The sequence below is a fragment of the Anabrus simplex genome, chromosome 5 (assembly GCF_040414725.1).
Source record: "Anabrus simplex isolate iqAnaSimp1 chromosome 5, ASM4041472v1, whole genome shotgun sequence".
Classification (NCBI taxonomy): Eukaryota; Metazoa; Arthropoda; class Insecta; order Orthoptera; family Tettigoniidae; genus Anabrus; species Anabrus simplex.
Window position 1 is genome coordinate 274673805 of NC_090269.1, and position 24320 is coordinate 274698124.

Sequence of the window (24320 nt, forward strand, 5' to 3'; positions counted from 1 at the left end):
GACGGTAAACGAGTCAAGAAAGAATTTTAGAAACTCTTTTAGCAATGCCAATTCTGTTTTTATTTTCCACATCACCATTCTTACGTTAGCCAGCACCCCGGGTACTTGAAATATCACACCCTTGTAATAGTGTTTCCACCAAGTTTGAATAAGAGCGCTTTTGTTGTCGGTTTGCTGAGTACCATGCATTAATATTTTAAAGACAAAATCCTTGCTATCTTTGTTGATTCTGTTCAAAAGAAATTCAAGGTCTTCTAAATTCTGTACCTTGAAGATAAAGTACAATATGGAATAAAAGCGCAATTTTACACCAGAGCAGTTTGAAGTTTTGTGGCTGTTTTCACCACTGCATCGCTAGTTTTCTTTAGGCTATTAACAATAGATGAGTGCTGCCTTATAATTTACGATGTATTAACCACAATTTAACATATTCAAAACTACAGTATATTAATACTGTTCACACATTCCAAAATTTATTTAAAGTGTAATGATATAGTGCTATTTACGTCTAACAGACAATGACGTTGGCTAGCATCAAAACTTTTTGCAGCAAGAAATGAACTTAAATGGTAAATACATTTTAAACTCAAAGTTTTAAATTAAAAAAGTGTTTACGTAATTTGCAGTAGGTACTTAAATCATGTTATATAAAGGGAAATAAATTCTGAATTAATTCTGAAAAATTCTTGAGTCCGCCAAAACCAATCACTGGAGTGTTCTTTGCTATTCGTTACCCTCATCAGGAATTCCGGAGTTCGGCTGTCGTTGCCGATAGCTTTGTAACACGAAGCAATGTAGGGCTGATGTGCCATCAATTATTTTTGCGTCAAAATCGGATTGAATCGCAGATAGGTGAAACTGATGTAAGAAATTTGTCAAAATATGCTATTCTTCCTGTTCAATCTTACGGGCCTAAATTCAAGAACATCAAATTATGTTTTGAAGACGAACTCCCGTATCTCCTCCCTACTAACTTACAGGTGCATGCACCTCGAAATGAGAAGGTAATTGTCATCCACAGCCATCTTCTGGTATACACCGGGTGGTTCACCAGCCCCTTATTTTTTCGGAGATAGGCAACTCAACGCGTATAACCTAAAGATCCTTATAATTTTGTTTTATGAACACCAAATAACTTGACATGGTCGATAAGGCTCTTCCCTACCTGTGTGTCATCACTGTAAATTGATCCTTGGACCTAGCAAAGGAAAAACTACTATGCACAATTCCGTGCCAAATTCTAAGGACCATTCTGCAAACATGTGATTTATTACGCCTTGAAATAACACAGGTACCCGTCATACGATCGAATTAATTGGTTATGCCACGTGCTCTGTAATGTAAAGAAGTTAAACGAACACTCTAAACCATCACTGAAGTCTTCGACACGGATATTAACTTTCCAGGTGGAACGGCTATGTGTACTTAAGTATCATGTATGTTGACTTCGTGGCTGAATCGGTTAAGGGCTGGAGCAGAAATTGTGTGAGTTCTTATATAGCATGAGCCATTTTTTTAGCGGGGATATAATAATAATAATAATAATAATAATAATAATAATAATAATAATAATAATAATAATAATAATAATTTTTTTGCTATTGGTTTTAAGGGGTGTGCGCTCTGATTTGGCGTCTTTCCCCTAAGAATAGTTAGGTGAAGGATTGAGAAGGAAACCGGCCTTGGTCTTTAATTAAAGTACCGTTCCGCCAATTTCCTTGTGGTGAAAACGGGAAACCGAGGAAAACCATTTTCAGGACCGCCAGCATGAGATTCGAACCCACAACCTCCCGTGTCCAACGCACACAAATAATATTCCACACCTAACAGGTCACACACAGCACTTATTCAATTCCTCACGATGAATTTCTATGAAGGGTGCGTTGAATTGTTGCAAATTTATGTAGAAAGAACGGTCGAATTAATATGTATGTCAAGTGCTCCGTGATGGTAAAAAGTTAAATGAACACTGTATAACATTATTGAAGACTTTGACACAGATATTAACTTTTGAAGTGGAACGGACATACTTAAGTAGTAATCCTTTAGCGAGTGTCTTGTATGCTGTCTTTGTGGTTCAGTCGGTTAAGGGCCGGTGACGTAAGGTGTCTGAATACCGGCAATGTAGTGGTTCGATTCCAACCTTATGCATGATTTCTTTTACAATTTACTTTACGTCGCACTAACACAGATAGGTCTTATGGTGACGGTGGGATAGGAAAGGCCTTGTGGGAAGGAAGTGGCCGTGGCCTTAATTGAGATACAGCCCCAGCATTTGCCTGGTGTGAGAATGTGAAACCACGGAGAGCCATCTTCAGGACTGCCGACAGTGTGATTCGAACCTACTATCTCCCGGATGGAAGCACACAGCTGGGCGCCCCTGACCGCACGGCCTACTCCCCGGTGTTTTAATTATTTTTAATATTTTTGACCGACAGATCGTGCCGCATTTTTTTTTTTGCTAGTTGCTTTACGTCGCACCGACACAGATAGGTCTTATGGCGACGATGGGACAGGGAGGGGCTAGGAGTGGGAAGGAAGCGGCCGTGGCCTTAATTAAGGTACAGCCTGGTGTGAAAATGGGAAACCACGGAAAACCATCTTCAGGGTTACCGACAGTGGGGTTCGAACCTACTATCTCCCGAATACTGGATACTGGCCGCACTTAAGCGACTGCAGCTATCGAGCTCGGTCGTGCCGCATTTTAACAGACACACAGTGTTTATGCACACTTACGAGGTCACATCACAACACCAATCTGCATGTATTCCAGTAACAAGTACATTGATATGTTGCTTATTTATGGGGAAACAAGGCAGTACGCAGTCCAGTTGCAACGTCTCTATCACGAGCGTTTACCTGACAGAAGACTACCGACTACCAATATGTTTTGAAATCTTGAACGAAGATTGCTGTAAACTGGGACACTTCGAAGGGTACTATCTGTTAGAGATGCTTCTATAATCTCTGGTCTAAATGAAGAGGCTGTTTTAACTCTGTCCAGAATAAACCTCATATTAGTACACAGACATTTGCATAACAGAGCAACATCAGTTGGTCATCAGTCATGCGTATACTGCATACCAATAAATTTCACCCATACTATATGCAGTTACACCAGCAGCTCCACGGACGTGATTTTGATGCTAGAGTAACATTTTGTCAATGGGTATTACGCAGTGTAACCAATAATGCAACTTTTTTGTCAAGAGACCTGTTTTCAGACGAATCACGATTTCACAACAATGGCGTCGTGAATCGCCATAAAATGCACTATTGGAGCGGCGCGGAGAATCTCCATTGGGCAAGACAGGGTCCATTTCAAGTGCAGTGGGGAGTAAATGTCAATCACTCAATCAATCAATCAATCAATCAATCAATCAATCAATCAATCAATCAATCAATCAATCAATCAATCAATCAATCAATCAATCAATCAATCAATCACTAGAGATCTGCATTTAGGGCAGTAGCCCAGGTGGCAGATTCCTTATCTGTTGCTTTCCTAGTCTTTTCTTAAATGATTGCAAAGAATGAATATTGAATTTTCACGACCGCATGGTAATCGAAACAGACTTTCAACGTATTAGGTCGCGTTACGTACATGTAGTACGTGTTGAAAAGATGTTAAGTACAGAACAAAAATGGCCAGACCTGTAGCTCAGATCCTTTCAAACAGAACAAGCATAGCCTAGGCCACCATAGCTCAATTGGTAGAGCAACCGACGCGAAATCGGGAGGTTGTGGGTTCGGATCCCACTGGTGTCCGGTTGGCCATTTTTGTTCTGTACTTAACATCTCTTCAACACGTACTACATGTACGCAACACGACCTAATACGTTGAAAGTCTGTTTCGATTGCAAAGAAATTGGAAATTCACTGATTATCTCCCTTGGTAAGTTATTCCGATAGCCAACTCCTCCCCTTCCGGCGAACAAATATTTTCCCCAGTTTGTCTTCTTGAATTGCAACTTTATTTTCATCATCATCATCATCATCATCTGTTTACCCTCCAGGTTCGGTTTTTCCCTCGGACTCAGCGAGGGATCCCACCTCTACCGCCTCAAGGGCAGTGTCCTGGAGCTTCAGACTCTTGGTCGTGGGATACAACTGGGGAGTATGACCAGTACCTCGCCCAGGCGGCCTCACCTGCTATGGTGAACAGGGGCCTTGTAGGGGGATGGGAAGATTGGAAGGGATAGGCAAGGATGAGGGAAGGAAGCGGCCGTGGCCTTAAGTTAGGTACCATCCCGGCATTCGCCTGGAGGTGAAGTGGGAAACCACGGAAAACCACTTCGAGGATGGCTGAGGTGGGAATCGAACCCACCTCTACTCAGTTGACCTCCCGAGGCTGAGTGGACCCCGTTCCAGCCCTCGTACCACTTTTCAAATTTCGTGGCAGAGCCGGGAATCGAACCCGGACCTCCGGGGGTGGCAGCTAATCACGCTAACCACTACACCACAGAGGCGGCATAACTTTATTTTCATATAGTGATATTTCCTACTTTCAAAGTCACCACTCAAACTTATTCGTATACTAATGTCATTCCACGTCATCTCTCCACTGTCCGACTCGTTGGCTGAATGGTCAGCGTACTGGCCTTCGGTTCAGAGGGTCCCGGGTTCGATTCCCGGCCGGGTCGGGGATTTTAACCTTGATTGGTTAATTCCAATGGCCCGGGGGCTGGGTGTTTGTGCTGTCCCCAACATCCCTGCAACTCACACACAACACATAATACTATCCTCCACCACAATAACACGCAGTTACCTACACATGGAAGATGCCGCCCACCCTCATCGGAGGGTCTACCTTACAAGGGCTGCACTCGGCTAGAAATAGCCACACGAAATTATTATTATTATCTCTCCACTGACAGCTCGGAACAAACCACTTAGTCGAGCATCTCGTCTCCTTTCTCCCAAGTCTTCCCTGTCCAAACTTTGCAACATTTTTGTAACGTTACTCTTTTGTCGGAAATCACCCAGAACAAATCGAGCTACTTTTCTTTGGATTTTTTCCAGTTCTCGAATGGTGAGGGCCCCATACACTGGAACAATTACTCTAGTTGGGGTCTTACCAGAGACTTATATGCCCTCTCCTTTACATTCTTACTACAACCCCTAAACACCCCCATAACCATGTGCAGAGATCTGCACCCTTTATTTACAATCTCATTTATGTGATTACCCCAGTGAAGATCTTTCCTTATATTAACACCTAGATACTTACAATCATTCCCGTAAGGAACTTTCACCCCATCAACACAGTAATTCAAACTGAGAAGACTTTTCCTATTTGTGAAACTCACAACCTGACTTTTAACCCCGTTTATCATCATATCATTGCCTACTGTCCATCTCACAACATTATCGAGGTCATTCTGCAGTTGCTCACGATCTTGTAACTTATTTATTACTCTGTACAGAATAACATCGTCTGCAAAAAACCTTATATCTGATTTCTGTTCTTTACACATATCATTGATATATGTAAGAAAACATAAAGGTCCAATAATACTGCCTTGAGGAATTCCCTTCTTAATTATTACAGGGTCAGATAAAGCTTCGCCTACTCTAATTCTCTGCTATCTATTTTGTAGAAATATAGCCACCCATTCAGTCACTCTTTTGTCAAGTCGTATCGCACTCATTTTTGCCAGTAGTCTCCTATGATCCACCCTATCAAATGCCTTAGAGAAGCCAATCGCGATATAATCCATTTGACTTCCTGAATGCAGGATATCTGCTATATCTTGCTGGAATTCTACAAGTTGAGCTTCTGAGGAATAACCTTTTCTAAACCCGAACTGCCTTCTATCGAACCAGTTATTTATTTCGCCAACATGTCTAATATACACTGACTTAGCAAATGTCATGTGATAGTCACCTAATAGCGTGTGGGGCCTCCTCTGGCCCTGCGAACTGCAGTGAGACGCCGTGGAAGTGAGTCGACAAATCCCTGGTAGTCCTCTGGACGCAGCTGACACCAAATCGTTTGCAGAGCGGCCACCAATGCTGGTCTGTTCGTGGGTGCAGGATCCATGGCACGGAGCCTGCGTTCCAGGACATCCCAGATATGCTCGATAGGGTTCATATCGGGGCTCCTGGGTGGCCATGGCAGTCGTTGGACCTCCGCTGCATGTTCCTGGAACCATTCCTAGACGGCGTGAGAGCGATATGTTGGCGCGTTATCATCTTGACACACCGCAGGACCGTCTGGGCGCTGGAAGGCCAAAAATGGGTGGAGATGGTTTCCGAGCAGCCCAACATACCGCGTACCATTCAAAGTCTCTTCCAGAACAACTAGGGGGCCCATTCCATACCAGGAAAATGCACCCCAGACCATAACAGAGACACCAGCGCCCTGGACCACACCTTCGAGGCAGGCGAGATCCATCGCTTCATGTGGTCTGCGCCATACACGGTGCCTCCCATCGGCATGATGCAGTTGAAATCGTGATTCGTCCGACCATATTACGTTACGCCATTGTTCCAGTGTCCATCCCTGGTGACTGGCGACAAATGCGCGTCGTTGTGCCTGATGACATTGGGTTAACAGTGGCACCCGTGTGCGGCGCCGGCTCTCATACCCCGTAGAACCCATGTTCTTACGGATTGTCCACTGGGAGACGTGTCTAGCACGGCCTGTGTTGAATTGAGCCGTGATTTGTTGCACGGTTGCCCGTCTGTCACTATTGACAATCCGTCTCAGATGTCGCCTGTTACGGTCATCGCGGGCGGCTGGACGGCCGATCGTTCGTCTGTTGTGGACGGTGACACCTGCATTCAACCATTCACGAAACACCCTAGACACGGTTGATCGTGTGAAGCCGAATTCCCGCACCACTTCTGTAATCGCACTTCCCATCCGTCGGACACCGGCCACCATACCCCGTTCGAACGGTGTCAGCTCACGACGACGTTCCATGTTACACCTGTCACATGCACAGCCACTGCTCACTAGGTCTCTTATACAACTGCCGCTGGCACAGGGGGCGTGTGGTGCGCAGACAACACACCTGCGCGTCAGTGCTCCGCTATCCCATGACATTTGCTCAGTCAGTGTAATCAGAAATAATGCTTTCCCAAACCTTACATGCAATGCATGTCAAACTGACTGGCCTGTCATTTTCAGCTTTATGTCTATCACCCTATCTGATGTGGGATCTTGGCTTACTTACTACCTCATCGGACCATATTTCATCGACGGACGTCGAAAGGGAGCATCCTACCTTCATTTAAGTCTTTCATTTTCTCGCTCTTTCCTATATTTTGCTGGTATCTTCATTCTTCAATGGGTCGGATCCTTCCTGTCTTCCTTTCATTGATGTTAAGAGGGATGATGGCTTAGTTGTACTTCTATTAAAATGCCACTTCTGCATCTTTGAATAGGTATTCCTTGCAAATCTTTCTCATTATTTGAGCTAAAGCTGCGCGCATCGCTTCATATGAACACTCTGATGTAATTCTTATTGGAAAGTAGTCACGAACACAACGTGGAGGTAGGCCTACCTCAAACGATGTATCACATCACTTGCCGTTAAGAATATTCATTAACACACAATTTTATTAGACCAAATCTAATGTGCACTTCCTCAGAGTGTGGGGTTGGTAGAATTCATCCATAGTATTCCATGGTTGTCGTATGACATGACCGATAGGAGACCCCAGTGGCTCTCAACGTGGGAACGTGGTTCACCTGACTGGGTCTAGCATTGTTTCAACTTACATTTGCCAAGCTCCTCACTTTCACACTTCCTACCGGACTTCATTTGGTCAACTCTTATTCTCTTCCGACCTAGACAGTATTAGTTGCACTGTGTGAAGCCCAGGAACTCTTTCAATTTCACGCCTTTCCTTTGTCGATACAATCATTCTTCGAATAATCAATCGCTTCGATTTATTCCTCTGGTTAGCGCTAAAAGATGATCGTTGCCTAATTGAACTTCCCCTTAAAGCAATAATCACCACGACCACTCCACTAGTCACTTTTTACACTCGCTCGTAAACTGGAGGACACACGTTGCACAATAGATGCTATTAAGTAACATGAGTTCAAATGCAGCTATTACCATTCTATTGCATGAGGGGCAATTCATCTCCCACCAGTCATCCATATCTGGAAGACATTTCCTAACATCCACCTTTACTGAACCTTGTTAGGCAATCTGTTTTCATAACTACTCTGCTCATTTTTAATGTTCGCGATACGCTGATCTCTAGTCAGTTCTTTATTGGCGAATACATTCTTATCCAAGAGATTTTAGAAGCCAAATTGATGCTACGTTTTAGTATCGTAAAATCGTACTTAATTGAATATTACATGATTGTATATTTTTCAGGCATGGAACGATCAATTTTTGACATGGTCCCCGGAGAACTACGGTGGAATCAAGACACTTATGGTCTCAGCCAGCTCCATCTGGATACCCGATCTCTCATTTGAACACATGTGAGTTTTCTGTTTGTACATACGAATTAGCAAGAATAAGTTGCAAAGCATGTAGCTTACCACGAAAACAATCTATATATTATATAGAATAAGAGTTTTGCTGTACATTGCTCAGAATTTTTAAGGAATGCTATTTCTGTATCGGTCGTGTCCACAGCAACAAGGAAATGCACTTTTGAATATTCCGTCTTTTCTGTCTGTGTATCTGTCTGTATGTATGTAGGCCTACGGACATCACGAGAAAATGGCTGAAGAGAATTTAATGAAAATGGGTACGTAAAGTCGGGGGATGAGGCACTGCAATCTAGGCTATAAATAATTTTATTCACGCTGCGTCAAATGGTAGTTTAGGGGAAGGCCTAAGATTTAATTTTCGAATATTTATGTTATTAATGGCGCTATCGATGAATACTACATAACATAAGTTATATAGAATTAAATTTCCGTTCATTTATGCCTTATATTTTGTATCGTATCGGCTACGACAACAGATATTCGTGAATTTCGTTTTTTTGTTGCTAAGTCCAAATTAACACCGAACACGAGAAAATGGGTGAACAGAAGTTAATGCAAATCGGTACTGTATGTAAAGTCTGGGAATAAGGTGCTACAGTATAGGTTATAAATAATTTTTATTCACGCTGGATGAAATGGTAGTTTAGGGGAAGGTGCTTAACATTTTTTTTTAAATACCTATCGAAAAGTATTACATACTGTAACAAAAGTTAAAAGAGAATACAAGTTACAATCATTTATGTCTTATACAGTTTTACCGTACCGACTATGATAATAGAATAATGAATTTAGAGTTTTGTTGCTTAGTCCATATCAACTACAAGCGTTATTAACATGGAAATATTAAATCGTGTCAATCAATCAAATCAATCACTACTGATCTGCATTTAGGGCAGTCGCCCAGGTGGCATATTCCCTATCTGTTGTTTTCCTAACCTTTTCTTAAATGATTTCAAAGAAATTGGAAATTTATTGAACATTTCCCTTGGTAAGTTATTCCAATCCCTCACTCCCCTTCCTATAAATGAATATTTGCCCCAATTTGTCCTCTTGAATTCTAACTTTATCTTCATATTGTGATCTTTCCTACTTTTAAAGACACCACTCAAACTTATTCGTCTACTAATGTCCTCGCACGCCATCTTTCCGCCAACAGCTCGGAACATACCACTTTGACGAGCAGCTCTTCTTTCTCCCAAATCTTCCTAGCCCAAACTTTGCAACATTTTTGTAACGCTACTCTTTTGCCAGAAATCACCCAGAACAAATCGAGCTGCTTTTCTTTGGATTTTTTCCAGTTCTTGAATCAAGTAATCCTGGTGAGGGTCCCATACATTGGAACCATACTACAGTTGGGGTCTTACCAGAGACTTATACGCCCTCTCCTTTAGATCCTTACTACAACCCCTAAATACCCTCATAACTATGTGCAGAGATCTGTACCCTTTATTTACAATCATATTTATGTGATTACCTCAATGAAGATCTTTCCTTATATTAAGACCTAGGTATTTACAATGATCCCCAAAGGGAACTTTCACCCCATCAACGCAGTAATTAAAATTGAGAGGACGATGGCTTTTGTCATGATTGTCTTAAGGTGTAAAACCGCGTGGTCATCGTCCGTTTCGACAAGGAAAAATGTGAAAATGATTATAAAAGACGACGAGAAATCGTAAAGGAATGATCACTTGAAGAATAAAAGAATTAAGGACTGCCTTTACATTAGATGCTCTTATCCCAGAGTCGGAAGAAACCAAACGTGAAGGCCTACAATATCGAAAGCTCATAAAACTTATCAACAATAATGTTACATTGACCATTGTTGTGAATTTACTTCTCTCTTCTGCTACCACTCATCTCTGATAGATGGGATTACTGCCGTGTCCCAATTAAAACAGCATGCCTGAATATTGGCGGAAAGTAGCTGGGGAGTTACATAACTTTGCACATTGTATATATTGTCCCATCATGGGCGGGTACTACAGCTAGTCAGACATAAAATCGGCTCTATAATACTGCTTTGATTAGGATACATGAATAATAAATAGGGCGCATATGTTCTGAATAGGACTGGATGGTTTACTACACAAAAGTAGTTCACTTTTAATTTTTTTTAAAAATTTCGTGTGGCTATTTCTAGCCGGGTGCAGCCCTTGTAAGGCAGACCCTCAGATGAGGGTGGGCGGCATCTGCCATGTGTTGGTAACTGCGTGTTATTGTGGTGGAGGATAGTGTTATGTGTGGTGTGTGAGTTGCAGGGATGTTGGGTACAGCACAAACACCCAGCCCCCGAGCCATTGGAATTAACCAATTAAGGTTGAAATCCCCGACCCGGCCGGGAATCGAACCCGGGACCCTCTGAACCGAAGGCCAGTACGCTAACCATTCAGCCAACGAGTCGGACCACTTTTAATTAAAATGTAGTGGACTTTTCGATCAGTGCAGTGACACGTTTTTCATTCGCTGCTCATGTTGCGAGTTGAAAGTCTGCTTTTTATCATTTTGTGAACTCCTATTATGACCCTCTTTGAAATGTAACTCCTAATTCCCACTCCCATAGATCATAATCCTATTCTGAAGTAGATATTATTTAGAAAGTGACCCTCGGGCTCTCAACTTGAGATGACGGGTTGGTGACCACGGGTGCCTAGCTGAGTATGACAATGTTTCCACTTACTCGTGCCAGTCTCCTCACTTTAATATTTCCTTTCTGATATTCCTTGGTTTTCTTCCGACCTGGACGGTATCAGGTTTGCGAGGTCTAGGGTGTATTTCATTTTCACACTGCTCGTGGTCCTTTCCTTCCTTATGCTGTTACGTTAATACTACGAGGTGTCAGACCACTTCCATTTTACCTTTGATTATTGTTAAGAGAGGGTGGACGCCCAATTGTACTTCTCTTAAAATAACCACCACCACGGAATGACTAAGTATTGATTGATATGAGTGATCGTAAATTTAATATTATTGATGTTTCTTGCATTTAAGCATTCTGTGTCGTTGAACATTTCTAAACAGGAAGGAAAATACAGTATTTATGGACTTAAAAGGTACCTGAAGCAAGTAATATTGTAAATGCTATAAAACAAATAAAAAACTAAAACCCATGGCACGAGATCCTTGAAGGCCTTGGCCTACCAAGCGACCGCTGCTCAGCCCGAACGCCTCCACATTACGAGATGTCGTGTGGTCAGCACAACGAATCTTCTCACCATTATTCTTGGTTTTCTAGACCGGGGCCATTATCTCACCGTCACATAGCTCCCCAATTGTAATCACGTAGGCTGAATGGACCTCGAAGCACCCTCAGATTCAGGTAAAAATCCCTGATCTGGCTGGGAATCGAATCCGGGCCCTCCTCGTAAGAGGCAGGCACGCTACTATAAAACCAAATGGGTGGGAAATATATATTAAATTAATTTTATATATTGTTTTAGGTTCTTTTGAATAGGGGAATGCTTAAAGTATGAATCAAAGTACCTTGTGCGCTGCCAGCAGCCGAAAAGTATTTTTGGGGAAATAATCATATGTTGCAATTAGTGTCATTAAATCCGGAAATGACATCATTTCATTTCATTGGAACGTAGTTTGAAGATTCTTTATTCCCATACTGAATCAATGCAAGGTAGTGGGTGTTTCAGTACAAATTCGTAGTATGTTGGTTTGCCACACCTGGCAGGTGCAATCATATGAAAAAGAAAGTGAAAGTAAAACCCAAATATGTTTGAATATTATTGCACTTTTCACATGTTCAAAATAGTCCCGCATACAATGTCACTCTTCTCATTATGTTTTCTCATACTCAAGCTAAAATTGCATGTGTGATGGTTGTTGCAGGAGGTTTATTAGTTTGCGGGCCAAGCTGCACACATTTGATCGCACAATAATTAGCCCTATAAAAAGTTCATGAGGTTAAATCGGATAAATTTGAGGGCGTAACCTGGTAAACTAAAAGAACACTGTGCACGTAAATTTACGCTATTTAAGTAACAACGTAATACATGCTCAGGAGCCGTTGGAATGAGTGCCAGAGCAGAATATATGTTTAATAATAGTGTATAAACTTTAATGCGTGCGCAAATTTCTTCTGGTATGGGCTAGAACTTCCATGGCCGTAGTAAGACTTGAACCCGGCTCACAGCACGATCAAAGCAAATCAATTCTCATATTACTGCGTGTAATTACAGATCCTAAGTGTCCACTGACTTAAATAAATACACTCGCACACTTACAGATTTCACAAATAAACTAACATATATCTTTCATGAAATTACACCGACTGCGAACGAAAACAACAAACCCAAGTTTCTAACAATCCGACTACTCGATTCGCCATCTTGGGACGATCGAGAGTAGCTTAAAAATGAAATCGAATGGCGTATGGCTTTTAGTGCCGGGAGTGTCCGAGGACAAGTTCGGCTCGCCAGATACAGGTCTTTTGATTTGACTCCCGAAGGCGGTCTGCGCATCGTGATGAGGATGAAATAATGATGACGACACATACACCCAGTCACCGTGCCGGTGGAATTAAACAATAATGGTTAAAATTCCGATCCTGCCGGAATCGCACACGGGGCCCCTTTGACCAAAGGCCAGCACGCTAACCATTAGGTATGGAACCGGACATCGACAGTAGCATTAAGGTTTGAGGATTGGAGTCGGTCTTGCTCCTATACTAGTCAGTTTAGCAGTCGATCATGATCTGAGAGAAATAATTGAAAGAGAAATAGCGGAAGAATATGGGTACAAATTAATTTTGGGTATGGAAAATCTGAACAAGAGCAAAGCAGCAACTGAACAACTTACAGATCTAGTAACAACTTCTTTAGCAAAGATCGGACTGCAAATAAATACTACTGTACTGAAATAAGGCCGTCCGCCTCTGTGGTGTAGTAGTTAGTGTGATTAGCTGCCACCCCCGGAGGCCCGGGTTCGATTCCCGGCTCTGTCACGAAATTTGAAAAGTGGTACGAGGAACGGAACGGGGTCCACTCAGCCTTGGGAGGTCAACTGAGTAGAGGTGGGTTCGATTCCCACCTCAGCCATTGTAACCATCCAGGCTTCTCTAGCCATCCTAATTTATTGTACAGTCCTATTACGTGATATCACTCGATATCAAGATTATCCGCCATCGGTAATTATTCATTAACACATATTAACTTCAATCAATTGTAAATAAGGCTTTTGGAATCAGATTGTATATATTAGAACATCATTCATTATTTAAATTATAAGATAGGAATTCATTATGTACTGTAAATATGGTCAATATGTTGAGACTGAGTTTGTGTCATTTCATTTCATATTGTGTACACGGAAAAGTTATTCTTGAAGCGGGGAAGTTATGATGAGTCATTGGGTTTAACTCATGAGTACTGCACTATACAGTGACCCGCGTGCAAGGCTAGCAAGCTAGGAGACTACATGATCGCCACGCCTACTGCTTACGGGTGAAGAATGAAGAGAGGGAAGATATGATATGAGATCAACGAATCAGATGCTTCGTTGTATGGAGACTGGGTATGGAGCTGTTACCAAGAGTGGGGAGAGCTCCTGTATATTATCTGTCGCGGAGCAATCCTCGACACACAACTACAATTTATTTTTGAGACAGTGAGTGGTCGCTTCGAGACATAGTTATTTTCGGGACAGTGTGTTGTCGCTTCAAGACACAGTACGTAGCTGCTGTGATGTTGTCGGATCAGGGTGAGACGAAACAAGCATACGCCTTGAGGTATATGCTATTATTATTCTGGACGAAGAACTACGTTAGTTCAAGTCCACGGTGCTTGGTACAAATCTGTATTGTATCCACTGATCTCTATACCTGGATGGCTGGTAGCCTGGGTAGCAGTAAGCCGAATAGAAGATGACTGGAGTAGTAAGATGGCAGCGAGCGCACGGTGCAGTAGACCACGAGGAGCGCGCTTGGTTTGTTTATGCTTAGTTCAGTGACGCCAGGCCTCCTGATTGTAGTTCCACGGGAGTTCTGTGCTGTGTTATTGCAAAGTAAATAGTGGTATATTTTACGAATCTAGGTTCGTTGCCTTGTAGTATACTTGTGGATTACAAGATTCAATTTAAATATGTACGTGTTTATCTGAAATATGAATGAAGAAATATTCTACGGGGTATTAACATACCGCAGTGTTCAGCTTATGAATGTACAAACAGAACCGATCAGAAGAAGGAGAAATCATTTCATCGGGGAGTTTTATACTGTACATAAGAATCTTCCTAGGGTAGTGTTTTGAGTTTTAGGTTTATTGTATCTTATTTCGCATATTCTGGGAGCAAAATGGCAATTAATTTTTCTAGGTTTCCTTTCTCGAGACCCGAAAATCTAAGATCATCGATTAGGAGTATCAGGCGGGAGAATTGGGAGCCTTCTAAAACAGCTGTTCTCTGCTCGGATCACTTAGAGGAAGACTGTTTTGATAGAAATGGACAAATTGTACACCTTAGAAGTGTTGTACAGCCAACTGTCTTCAATTTTACTGAACATTAACTGCAAGTAAAGATTTACTTATATTTTTTTATTTCTCATAATTAAACTGACGGTTTCGATGAAATAATTGACGTGGCCTGATAACAATATTAGAAAATTAAGTCTGGAGGAATTCTAGACCTTATTTACATCAGTAATAATTATGGGTTTCAGACACTGGAGCGGTGGAAGAAGGGAAAGTGTGGTGGGTGTTTGGGGCTATCCCATTATACTATTCGTGGTATTTGGGACTCTTTTAACTGGTGTTACATATTTCTGATGATGACTATCAATATCGCTTTGCTAGCTGAATTTAATTAAAGAAGTCTGTAATACTAAATTAAGCTGCAGGTAATGTGATATATTGACGAGTTTTGAATATTTGCTGGTTTTATAAATGTGTACATTTGCTTCAATGATATTTTAATTTGATAATATGCGTGTTATTTCATGGAAACAGGAAACAGAAATTCATTATCAAGCACCGATTACGATATATCGAATCTAGGCCTGTATAGTGAGCTACGTTTATAGGTACATCATTTTAACCGGGCGAGTTGGCCGTGCGCGTAGAGGCGCGCGGCTGTGAGCTTGCATCCGGGAGATAGTAGGTTCGAATCCCACTATCGGCAGCCCTGAAAATGGTTTTCCGTGGTTTCCCATTTTCACACCAGGCAAATGCTGGGGCTGTACCTTAATTAAGGCCACGGCCGCTTCCTTCCAACTCCTAGGCCTTTCCTATCCCATCGTCGCCATAAGACCTATCTGTGTCGGTGCGACGTAAAGCCCATAGCAAAAAAAAAAAAAAAATCAACATTTTAAGAATGCATAATTTCGTGGCATACATGTATACAATTTACAGCAATGTTTCCAGAAACTGATTTTCACTCGTATTGTGTTACCGATCGCTAACTGCATGTATTCAGCACCTAAGTTAATATTTGTCGGCCGTTACTATACACTCATGTTTATCGCTATCCCGGAGATTTACTGAGCTCGGAATGACGTGTCAGTGATCCCAATGTCCTTATGCTTTGAGTGAACATGTCTCTATATTTTTAATTATTCCAAGGCGCCATTAATTGCGACTTAAAATTGACTATATTATCATTGCTTCCCCATAAGGAGAGCTCTAGGTTGGGTACGCCAACATGGCGAACCGCGCGCTCAACTTAGCGTACTTTCTCCTGCAGCGGAAACCTGCCATCAGCGATCCATGTATAGAGATCAGTGATTGTATCAGTAGAATAGCTAAGTTGGATTGAGATTTCTGATAACATGGAAAAATTCACAACACTGAATTTTCTCCTCATACGATCAACGGTGATCAATTTTCACAAGTATAGGGCCAATGTCTAATTTAAAGACTAGGCAATTAGGGAGTGTTAGTCAAGATAGCCCAAACCATATCACAGAAGGAAGGAAGGATGTCCATGGAGCCAGTTTGCAACGAGAAAAGGGGAACGAGTAACCACGGAATACAGATAACCTCAACGGAAGCTACAAATTAGTGAGCCTGAATTAGCCTATGCAAGCAACAGTAAATTACAGTAACGTTAAATTCTTAATTCCCTCCAAGCTAAAAGGTACTTTTCCAACTCATCTCATTTTTTGTTTAATAAATTCATTTGACCAGATATTGCGTTAATTTTCTTTCTCAAAGCGATACCTTTATGGTTAATTATTTACAATCCTACCCCTGTGATTTAAGTATAAGTCTCTATGCTAGTAAATATAAATTTTGCTGTACAGTTTTGTTTGAAACTGTAAAGCTGGCGCCCAAACATTGCATAGAGAAATGGGAAACCATGGAGTGATAATTGATTCTATTTGCGTGGCAATTTGCGGGCAAGCCTTATATAGTTTATATTTATATTCATGTGTCCCCAGCTATTAACTTTCGTCTCCCCGAGTGTCAAGCTTAGGAGAACGAACAGTTACACCATCCTGGAAGTGGTTTTCCGTGGAACGTACGTGGTAGGGATATTTGTTTCGTGCCAGGGGTAAAGAGTATTAGTCAAAAGTAGCTGCATTTCGGGACATAAATTTGAAATTTTAAAAACAGAGACAGTATTAATTGTAGAGTGTTTCAAATAAATAAGCCTACATTAATACATTTCAGAAAATTGTATTTTTGTTTTTTTTTTAATAATAATTTTCTTCTGCTAACTGTTGAAAATATAATCAGCGACTTGTACTACGAGGACTCGATATAACATGATATACTTTTACTCTATGCCCCGAGAGATTTGTTTCCAGGAACGCCGACGCATCTTGGCGGTCTGGGAATCGGAGTAGCTAGCTATCCCAACTTCCAACAACCTGAAAACAATATGGCGATCATCTCTGTAGCCTTCACGGAGAGAGGCCGTAGTTTTGAAAAGGTTGAGTAGATAGTTTCGGAAGATCTACGCACTCTTATCTCTTTAAGCGCATTCATGTGATACCGAACTCATCGTTCACACTTTCTAAATTAGTGCGTCCATTTCTATTGCCTAGGAAGCAAATACGGCTTGCAAGCAAATATCGAACTTATACTTGACGATGACGAGATTATTGGTGATCTGTCATTCGCTTTATGTGTGAGAGTAGGCTAATCAAACACATATGAATTTGAAGTGTTCTGTTATTTAGGGAATCAGTGTTTGATGTCCATTACGACTTTTTAATAGCAATTTATAATATAATATATTAAAGTGATATTTTAATGTCGAGTTAGGTATTTAACGCCCGAGGCGCATCCGAAATTGATAATTTTCAATTTTTCGGCGAAGAAAGCAACGGGGAAGTACACCACTCCTAATTTCCCTTGTATGCGTCTTAAGTGACGCCTAGGCCATTTGTGACAGCTGGTGGTCGACCTGTTGAGGATACAACCAGCCTTTAGGCTGATTACTCAACATACATACTTTAACATAATGTACTCCCAGTATGTGTGCCACAGATCTAGTACTTGTATGAAGTTTAATGAGAACAGCTTTTCTCACCTAAATCATTTCTTTCGGGTTCCTTAGCCGTATCCTGAGTGGACGAGTTGCCATAATGTTACTTACCTTACTGGCGTAATCTGTTCTCTGCATTCTAGAGCATACGGCAATCTGGATGTCGTCTGTCTGGATACTGCTATGCATAAAGCGCAGCTGCTCGTCATTATTGCCATGCCCCTTTACAAGAATACTGCAAACAGAATATCCGCAAGCTTGTCATTCGTATAATGTGTTCGATCCATTGCTATGCATTTGATTAGATTGAATGTTTTCCCACTAACCAGGCTGTGCGATGCTGCCATCCGAATCACCTTTGCATGGACTGCGGACAACAAACTGGCCGATCAAGCTGTAAAAGGAGCAGTTTTACCTCCTAGATCTAAATTGTGCACTACGGCAATGGCTCTCATACAATTTTTCTTAAGTTTTCTAAGGAATAAAACATTAAGAGAGAAGGGGATTAGGAATATGCATCGTGACTATTTTGAAGTCGATGACAAAACAGTAGTGTGCATGTATCCTTATGAGAATAAGTCTGAGATTAGGAAATACTTTTTCTAATTCTAAATAGTAAACCTATTCGTATTCCTAGAAAAAATAATTTAGATAGATGATAATTGATATGGTGATGTTCCGTCAGTGTCTATGTGCTTTAAAGTCTCGAGTGATTTACGAGTAAATGAAAGCGTATTTTACAAGAATCTGTGCTAGCCTGCGTAAATGTTTGGATTCCTTACTAAGTTTACCATCACTGTGTGCTATGCCATATGAGACTATTGGTATCAAAAGGAGAAATCTTCACCTTCCTGAATTTTACAGTAGGAGTCAATTTTTTTCCAGTGCATTTCTGTCCACTCTACCTGAATGGTTTTTGAGTTATACTGCGATTCCTTATTTCAAACCGCTCCATTTGCCATCCTCCATTATCCTTGAAAGTTTGTAACATCATCACGGTTACATCCTGTATATACAGAAAATGGGTTGCATAATCAAAGAATAATCAAAGAAAACCAATTACTTAGATATTTTAAGTTTGAATATTGTCTCTTTTGATACAAACTGAACGATTTTCTTGGATATTGCTCTTTTTGATATCAACATGCATAAAGATTGATCTTTCTGTTAATAGCATACATAATTGTGATACCTACACTCTTTATTTGAGTATAAACGCCATTACAATATTATTTATATTATTTACACTTAATTAAAAGATCAAGAATGGCACTAAATGGTACGTTTATTTAATATTGTTGCAAAAGTGACGGATAATATTATCTTCACGGAAAAGAACACTTAATTCATAAGGCCAGTTCATTCTAAGCCTTGACTTATTACGGGATTAGTATGATTCAACACGCAATCAAGGCTTTCGTTGTTTGGTCAGAATATTTGTGTCTTCTTATCCCCCCGCGATATTCAACGGAGGGGGCGGGTGTTACCTGTTCGTGCATATATTTTAGCTCTAGTATCAACACGTTTTCTGGAGACATGAAAGATATTCAGAAAAACTTACTGACATACAAGAACCTTTGTACTTTTACTGTTCCGAACATAAATTTAATTTGAAATCACTTTCCAATATGTTTTTCATCTCTTGGGCTCCTCCTCTTCCTCCTCTGCACAGGTTATCATTACTTAAGCTTTTTAGCAACAACTGAATTCCATTTCCTTTGATCCAGGGTCCATTTGATCGCTTTTGTGGTTGACACATGTGTCAATCAATCAATCAATCAATCAATCAATCAATCAATCAATCAATCAATCAATCAATCAATCAATCAATCAATCAATCAATCAATCAATCAATCAATCAATCAATCAATCAATCAATCAATCAATCAATCAATCAATCAATCAATCAATCAATCAATCAATCAATCAATCAATCAATCAATCAATCAATCAATCAATCAATCAATCAATCAATCAATCAATCAATCAATCAATCAATCAATACTGATCTGCAATTAGGGCAGTCGCCCAGGTGGCAGATTCCCTATCTGTTGTCTTCCCAGCCCTTTCTTAAATGATTTCAAAGAAATTGGAAATTTATTGAATATCTCCCTTGGCAAGTTATTCCAATCCCTAACTCCCCTTCCTATAAATGAATATTCGACCCAATTTGTCCTCTTGAATTCCAACTTTATTTTCATGTTGTGATCTTTCCTACCTTTAAAGACGCCACTCAAACTTATTCGTCTACTAATGCCATTCCACGCCATTTCTCCGCTGTTAGCTCGGAACATACCACTTAGTCGAGCAGCTCGTCTTCTTTCTCCCCATTCTTCTCAGCCCAAACTTTGCAACATTTTTGTAACGCTACTCTTTTGTCGGAAATCACCCAGAACAAATCGAGCTGCTTTTCTTAGGATTTTTCCAGTTTTCGAATTAGGTAATCCTGGTGAGTGTCCCATACACTGGAACCATACTCTAGTTGGTATCGTATCCATCACAGAACACTACCAAGAAAGTTACAGCTTGTTTTGATCATATAATATGTTCGTGCACCTTCATATAGTTTCAAAACACTGAATATACCCCCAATATAACTACAAATCCTACAGATTAGCAGTAAAATCTCACTTTTTAAACTCAATTGAAACAATATAGCAGCATTCACATGGCCAGAACGGAAAGAAGTTAAGGAGATTGCCCCACTTGATTTCAGCCGATGGCGGAGATTGTTCTGTTTGAAAGCAAAGTTGTACTTTCATACCCTGAAACGATAGGATTTTGTTCTTTTTTGTTGCAAAAAACAGCATAGTTTAGTAGAGGGATAGAAGCACAATAAAATGGTATCAGTTACTCAATTTTGATTAAAGTAATATTGTTCGACCATGCCTGAAACATGATGGGACGTATCCCCAACGAACCATGTAAGTTGCAATGAAATAAAATAATATTTAAAACTTGTTGCTTTTCATCACTTTTCAAAGGCTTATCAGACCAATGTTTCACATCTTCTATCATTTTTACACAACTGAATGAAAACCCACAACCTGTTTTCCAGTTATTGACCGGGTCAGGAAAGTAATGAATCATATATAGGCTATTAGTACGATGGGGTCGCCACTCCCAAAGTGATTTATTAATGACTGATAAATGCTATGAAATGAGAATGGAGACTTGGATGTAAGATGACAGGGAAAACCGGAGTACCCAGAGAAAAACCTGTCCCTTCTCTGCTTTGTCCAGCACAAATCTCACATGGAGTGACCGGAATTTGAACGACGGTATCCAGCGGTGAGAGGCCGACGCGCTGCCATCTGAGCCACGGAGGTTCTTTTAGACAACTCTCCTTACAAAATTTAAGGATACGGATTATAATACAAAAATCATATTCTGGAGTACATTTAGTTACCGGTTGATAACGAGGAAGAGATAGGAGATTATAAAGTGTACTTGACGGGTGTTAGAAAGGGAAGAGCAGAGTCTGGGGTAGGGCTCTTTATCAGGAATACCATTGCACGCAACACAGTTTCTGTTAGGTACGTAAATGAGCGAATGGTGTGGGCAGATTTGTCAGTTGGAGGAATCAGGACTAGAATTGTGTCCGTGTATTCACCATGTGAGGGTGCAGATGAGGATGAAGTTGACAAGTTTTATGAAACATTGAGTGACGTTGTGGTCAGGGTCAACAGCAAGGATAGAATAATGCTAATGGGTGATTTCAATGCGAGAGTTGGGAATAGAACTGAAGAATACGAAAGGGTGATTGGTAAATGTGGGGAAGATATGGAAGCTAATGGGAATGGGAAGCGTTTGTTGGACTTCTGTGCTAGTATGGGTTTAGCTGTTACGAATACATTCTTCAAGCATAAGGCTATTCACCGCTACACATGGGAGGCTAGGGGTACCAGATCCATAATAGACTATATCTTAACAGACTTTGAATTCAGGAAATCTGTTAGGAATGTATGAGTTTTCCTGGGATTTTTCGATGATACAGACCACTATCTGATCTGTAGTGAACTAAATATCTTTAGGCCTATGGTAGAGAAAGTGAAATCTGTCTGCAAACGAATAAGGGTAGAAAATCTCCAGGACGAGGAAATTAGACAGAAGTACATGGATATGATTAGTGAGAAGTTTCGAACAGTAGACAGTAAGCAGGTTCAGGTTATAAAAAGTAAATGGGTGGCATACAGGGATGCTGTAGTAGAAACATCAAGGGAATGCCTAGGAACAACTGTGTGTAAAGATGGGAAAAGGCGACCATCGTGGTGGAATGATGAAGTGAGAGCAGCTTGTAAATGTAAAAAGAAGGCTTGTCAGAAATGGCTCCAAACAAGGGCCGAGGCAGACAGGGATTTGTTCGTAGATGAAAGAAACAGAGTGAAACAAATAGTTGTTGAATCCAAAAGGGAGTCGAGGGAAGATTTTCGTAATAACCTAGAAAGGCTAGGTCAAGCAGTAGGGAAACCTTTCTGGGCAGTAATAAAGAATCTTAGGGAGGGAGGGAAAAAGGAAATGAACAGTGTTTTGAGTAATTCAGGTGAACTCATAATAGATCCCAGGGAATCACTGGAGAGGTGGAGGGAATATTTTGAACATCTTCTCAATGTAAAAGGAAATCATCCTGGTGATGTTGCGAACAGCCAAGCTCATGGGGAGGAGGAAGTTGATTTTGGTGAAATTATGCTTGAGGAAGTGGAAAGGATGGTAAATAAACTCCATTGTCATAAGGCAGCAGGAATAGATGAAATTAGACCTGAAATGGTGAAGTATAGTGGGAAGGCAGGGATGAAATGGCTTCATAGATTAGTAAGATTAGCATGGCGTGTTGGTAAGGTATCTTCAGATTGGACAAAAGCAGTAATTGCACCTATCTATAAGCAAGGGAACAGGAAGGATTGCAACAACTATCGAGGTATCTCATTGATTAGTATACCAGGCAAAGTATTCACTGGCATCTTGGAAGGGAGTGTGCGATCAGTTGTTGAGAGGAAGTTGGATGAAAACCAGTGTGGCTTCAGACCACAGAGAGGATGTCAGGATCAGATTTTCAGTATGCGGCAGGTAATTGAAAAATGTTACGAGAGGAATAGGCAGTTGTGTTTATGTTTCGTAGATCTAGAGAAAGCATATGACAGGGTACCGAGGGAAAAGATGTTCGCCATACTGGTGGACTATGGAATTAAAGGCAGATTATTAAAATCAATCAAAGGCATTTATGTTGACAATTGGGCTTCAGTGAGAATTGATGGTAGAATGAGTTCTTGGTTCAGGGTACTTACAGGGGTTAGACAAGGCTGTAATCTTTCACCTATCGTCGCCATAAGACCTATCTGTGTCGGTGCGACGTAAAGCCCCTAGCAAAAAAAAAAAAAAAAAAAAAATCTTTCACCTTTGCTGTTCATAGTTTACATGGATCATCTGCTGAAAGGTATAAAATGGCAGGGAGGGATTCAGTTAGGTGGAAATGTAGTAAGCAGTCTGGCCTATGCTGACGACTTGGTCTTAATGGCAGATTGTGCCGAAAGCCTGCAGTGTAATATCTTGGAACTTGAAAATAGGTGCAATGAGTATGGTGTGAAAATTAGCCTCTCGAAGACTAAATTGATGTCGGTGGGTAAGAAATTCAACAGAATTGAATGTCAAATTGGTGATACAAAGCTAGAACAGGTCGATAATTTCAAGTATTTAGGTTGTGTGTTCTTCCAGGATGGTAATATAGTAAGTGAGATTGAATCAAAGTGTAGTAAAGCTAATGCAGTGAGCTCGCAGTTGCGATCAACAGTATTCTGTAAGAAGGAAGTCAGCTCCCAGACGAAACTATATTTACATCGGTCTGTTTTCAGACCAACTTTGCTTTACGGGAGCGAAAGCTGGGTGGACTCAGGATATCTTATTCATAAGTTAGAAGTAACATACATGAAAGTAGCGAGAATGATTGCTGGTACAAACAGGTGGGAAGAATGGCAGGAGGGTACTCAGAATGAGGAGATAAAGGATAATTTAGGAATGAACTCGATGGATGAAGCTGTACGCATAAACCGGCTTCGGTGGTGAGGTCATGTGAGGCGAATGGAGGAGGATAGGTTACCTAGGAGAATAATGGACTCTGCTATGGAGGGTTAGAGAAGTAGAGGTAGACCAAGACGACGATGGTTAGACTCAGTTTCTAACGATTTAAAGATAAGAGGTATAGAACTAAATGAGGCCACAACACTAGTTGCAAATCGAGGATTGTGGCGACGTTTAGTCGATTTACAGAGGCTTGCAGACTGAACGCTGAAAGGCATAACAGTCTATAATGATAATGTATGTATGTATGTTGAACTATGAATATTTGATCAATAAGTTCGCTACCGTCAAGTGAGACGAAACATTCTTTGATTGGTGAGTTTCCTTCCATCTGCAAAAGTTCTGA

General features: G+C 40.8%; 1 protein-coding gene across 2 annotated transcripts in view; it reads left to right on the forward strand.

Moving 5' to 3' along the window:
- The window catches only part of LOC136874832 (acetylcholine receptor subunit alpha-L1), a 103431-nt gene that overhangs the window by 30724 nt on the left and 48387 nt on the right, over positions 1–24320 (forward strand). For both annotated transcript variants that reach the window (XM_067148511.2, XM_067148512.2), the window contains exon 4: positions 8343–8452. In XM_067148511.2, coding sequence (XP_067004612.2) covers positions 8343–8452 — 110 coding nt within the window. The remainder of the gene's footprint in view (positions 1–8342; positions 8453–24320) is intronic.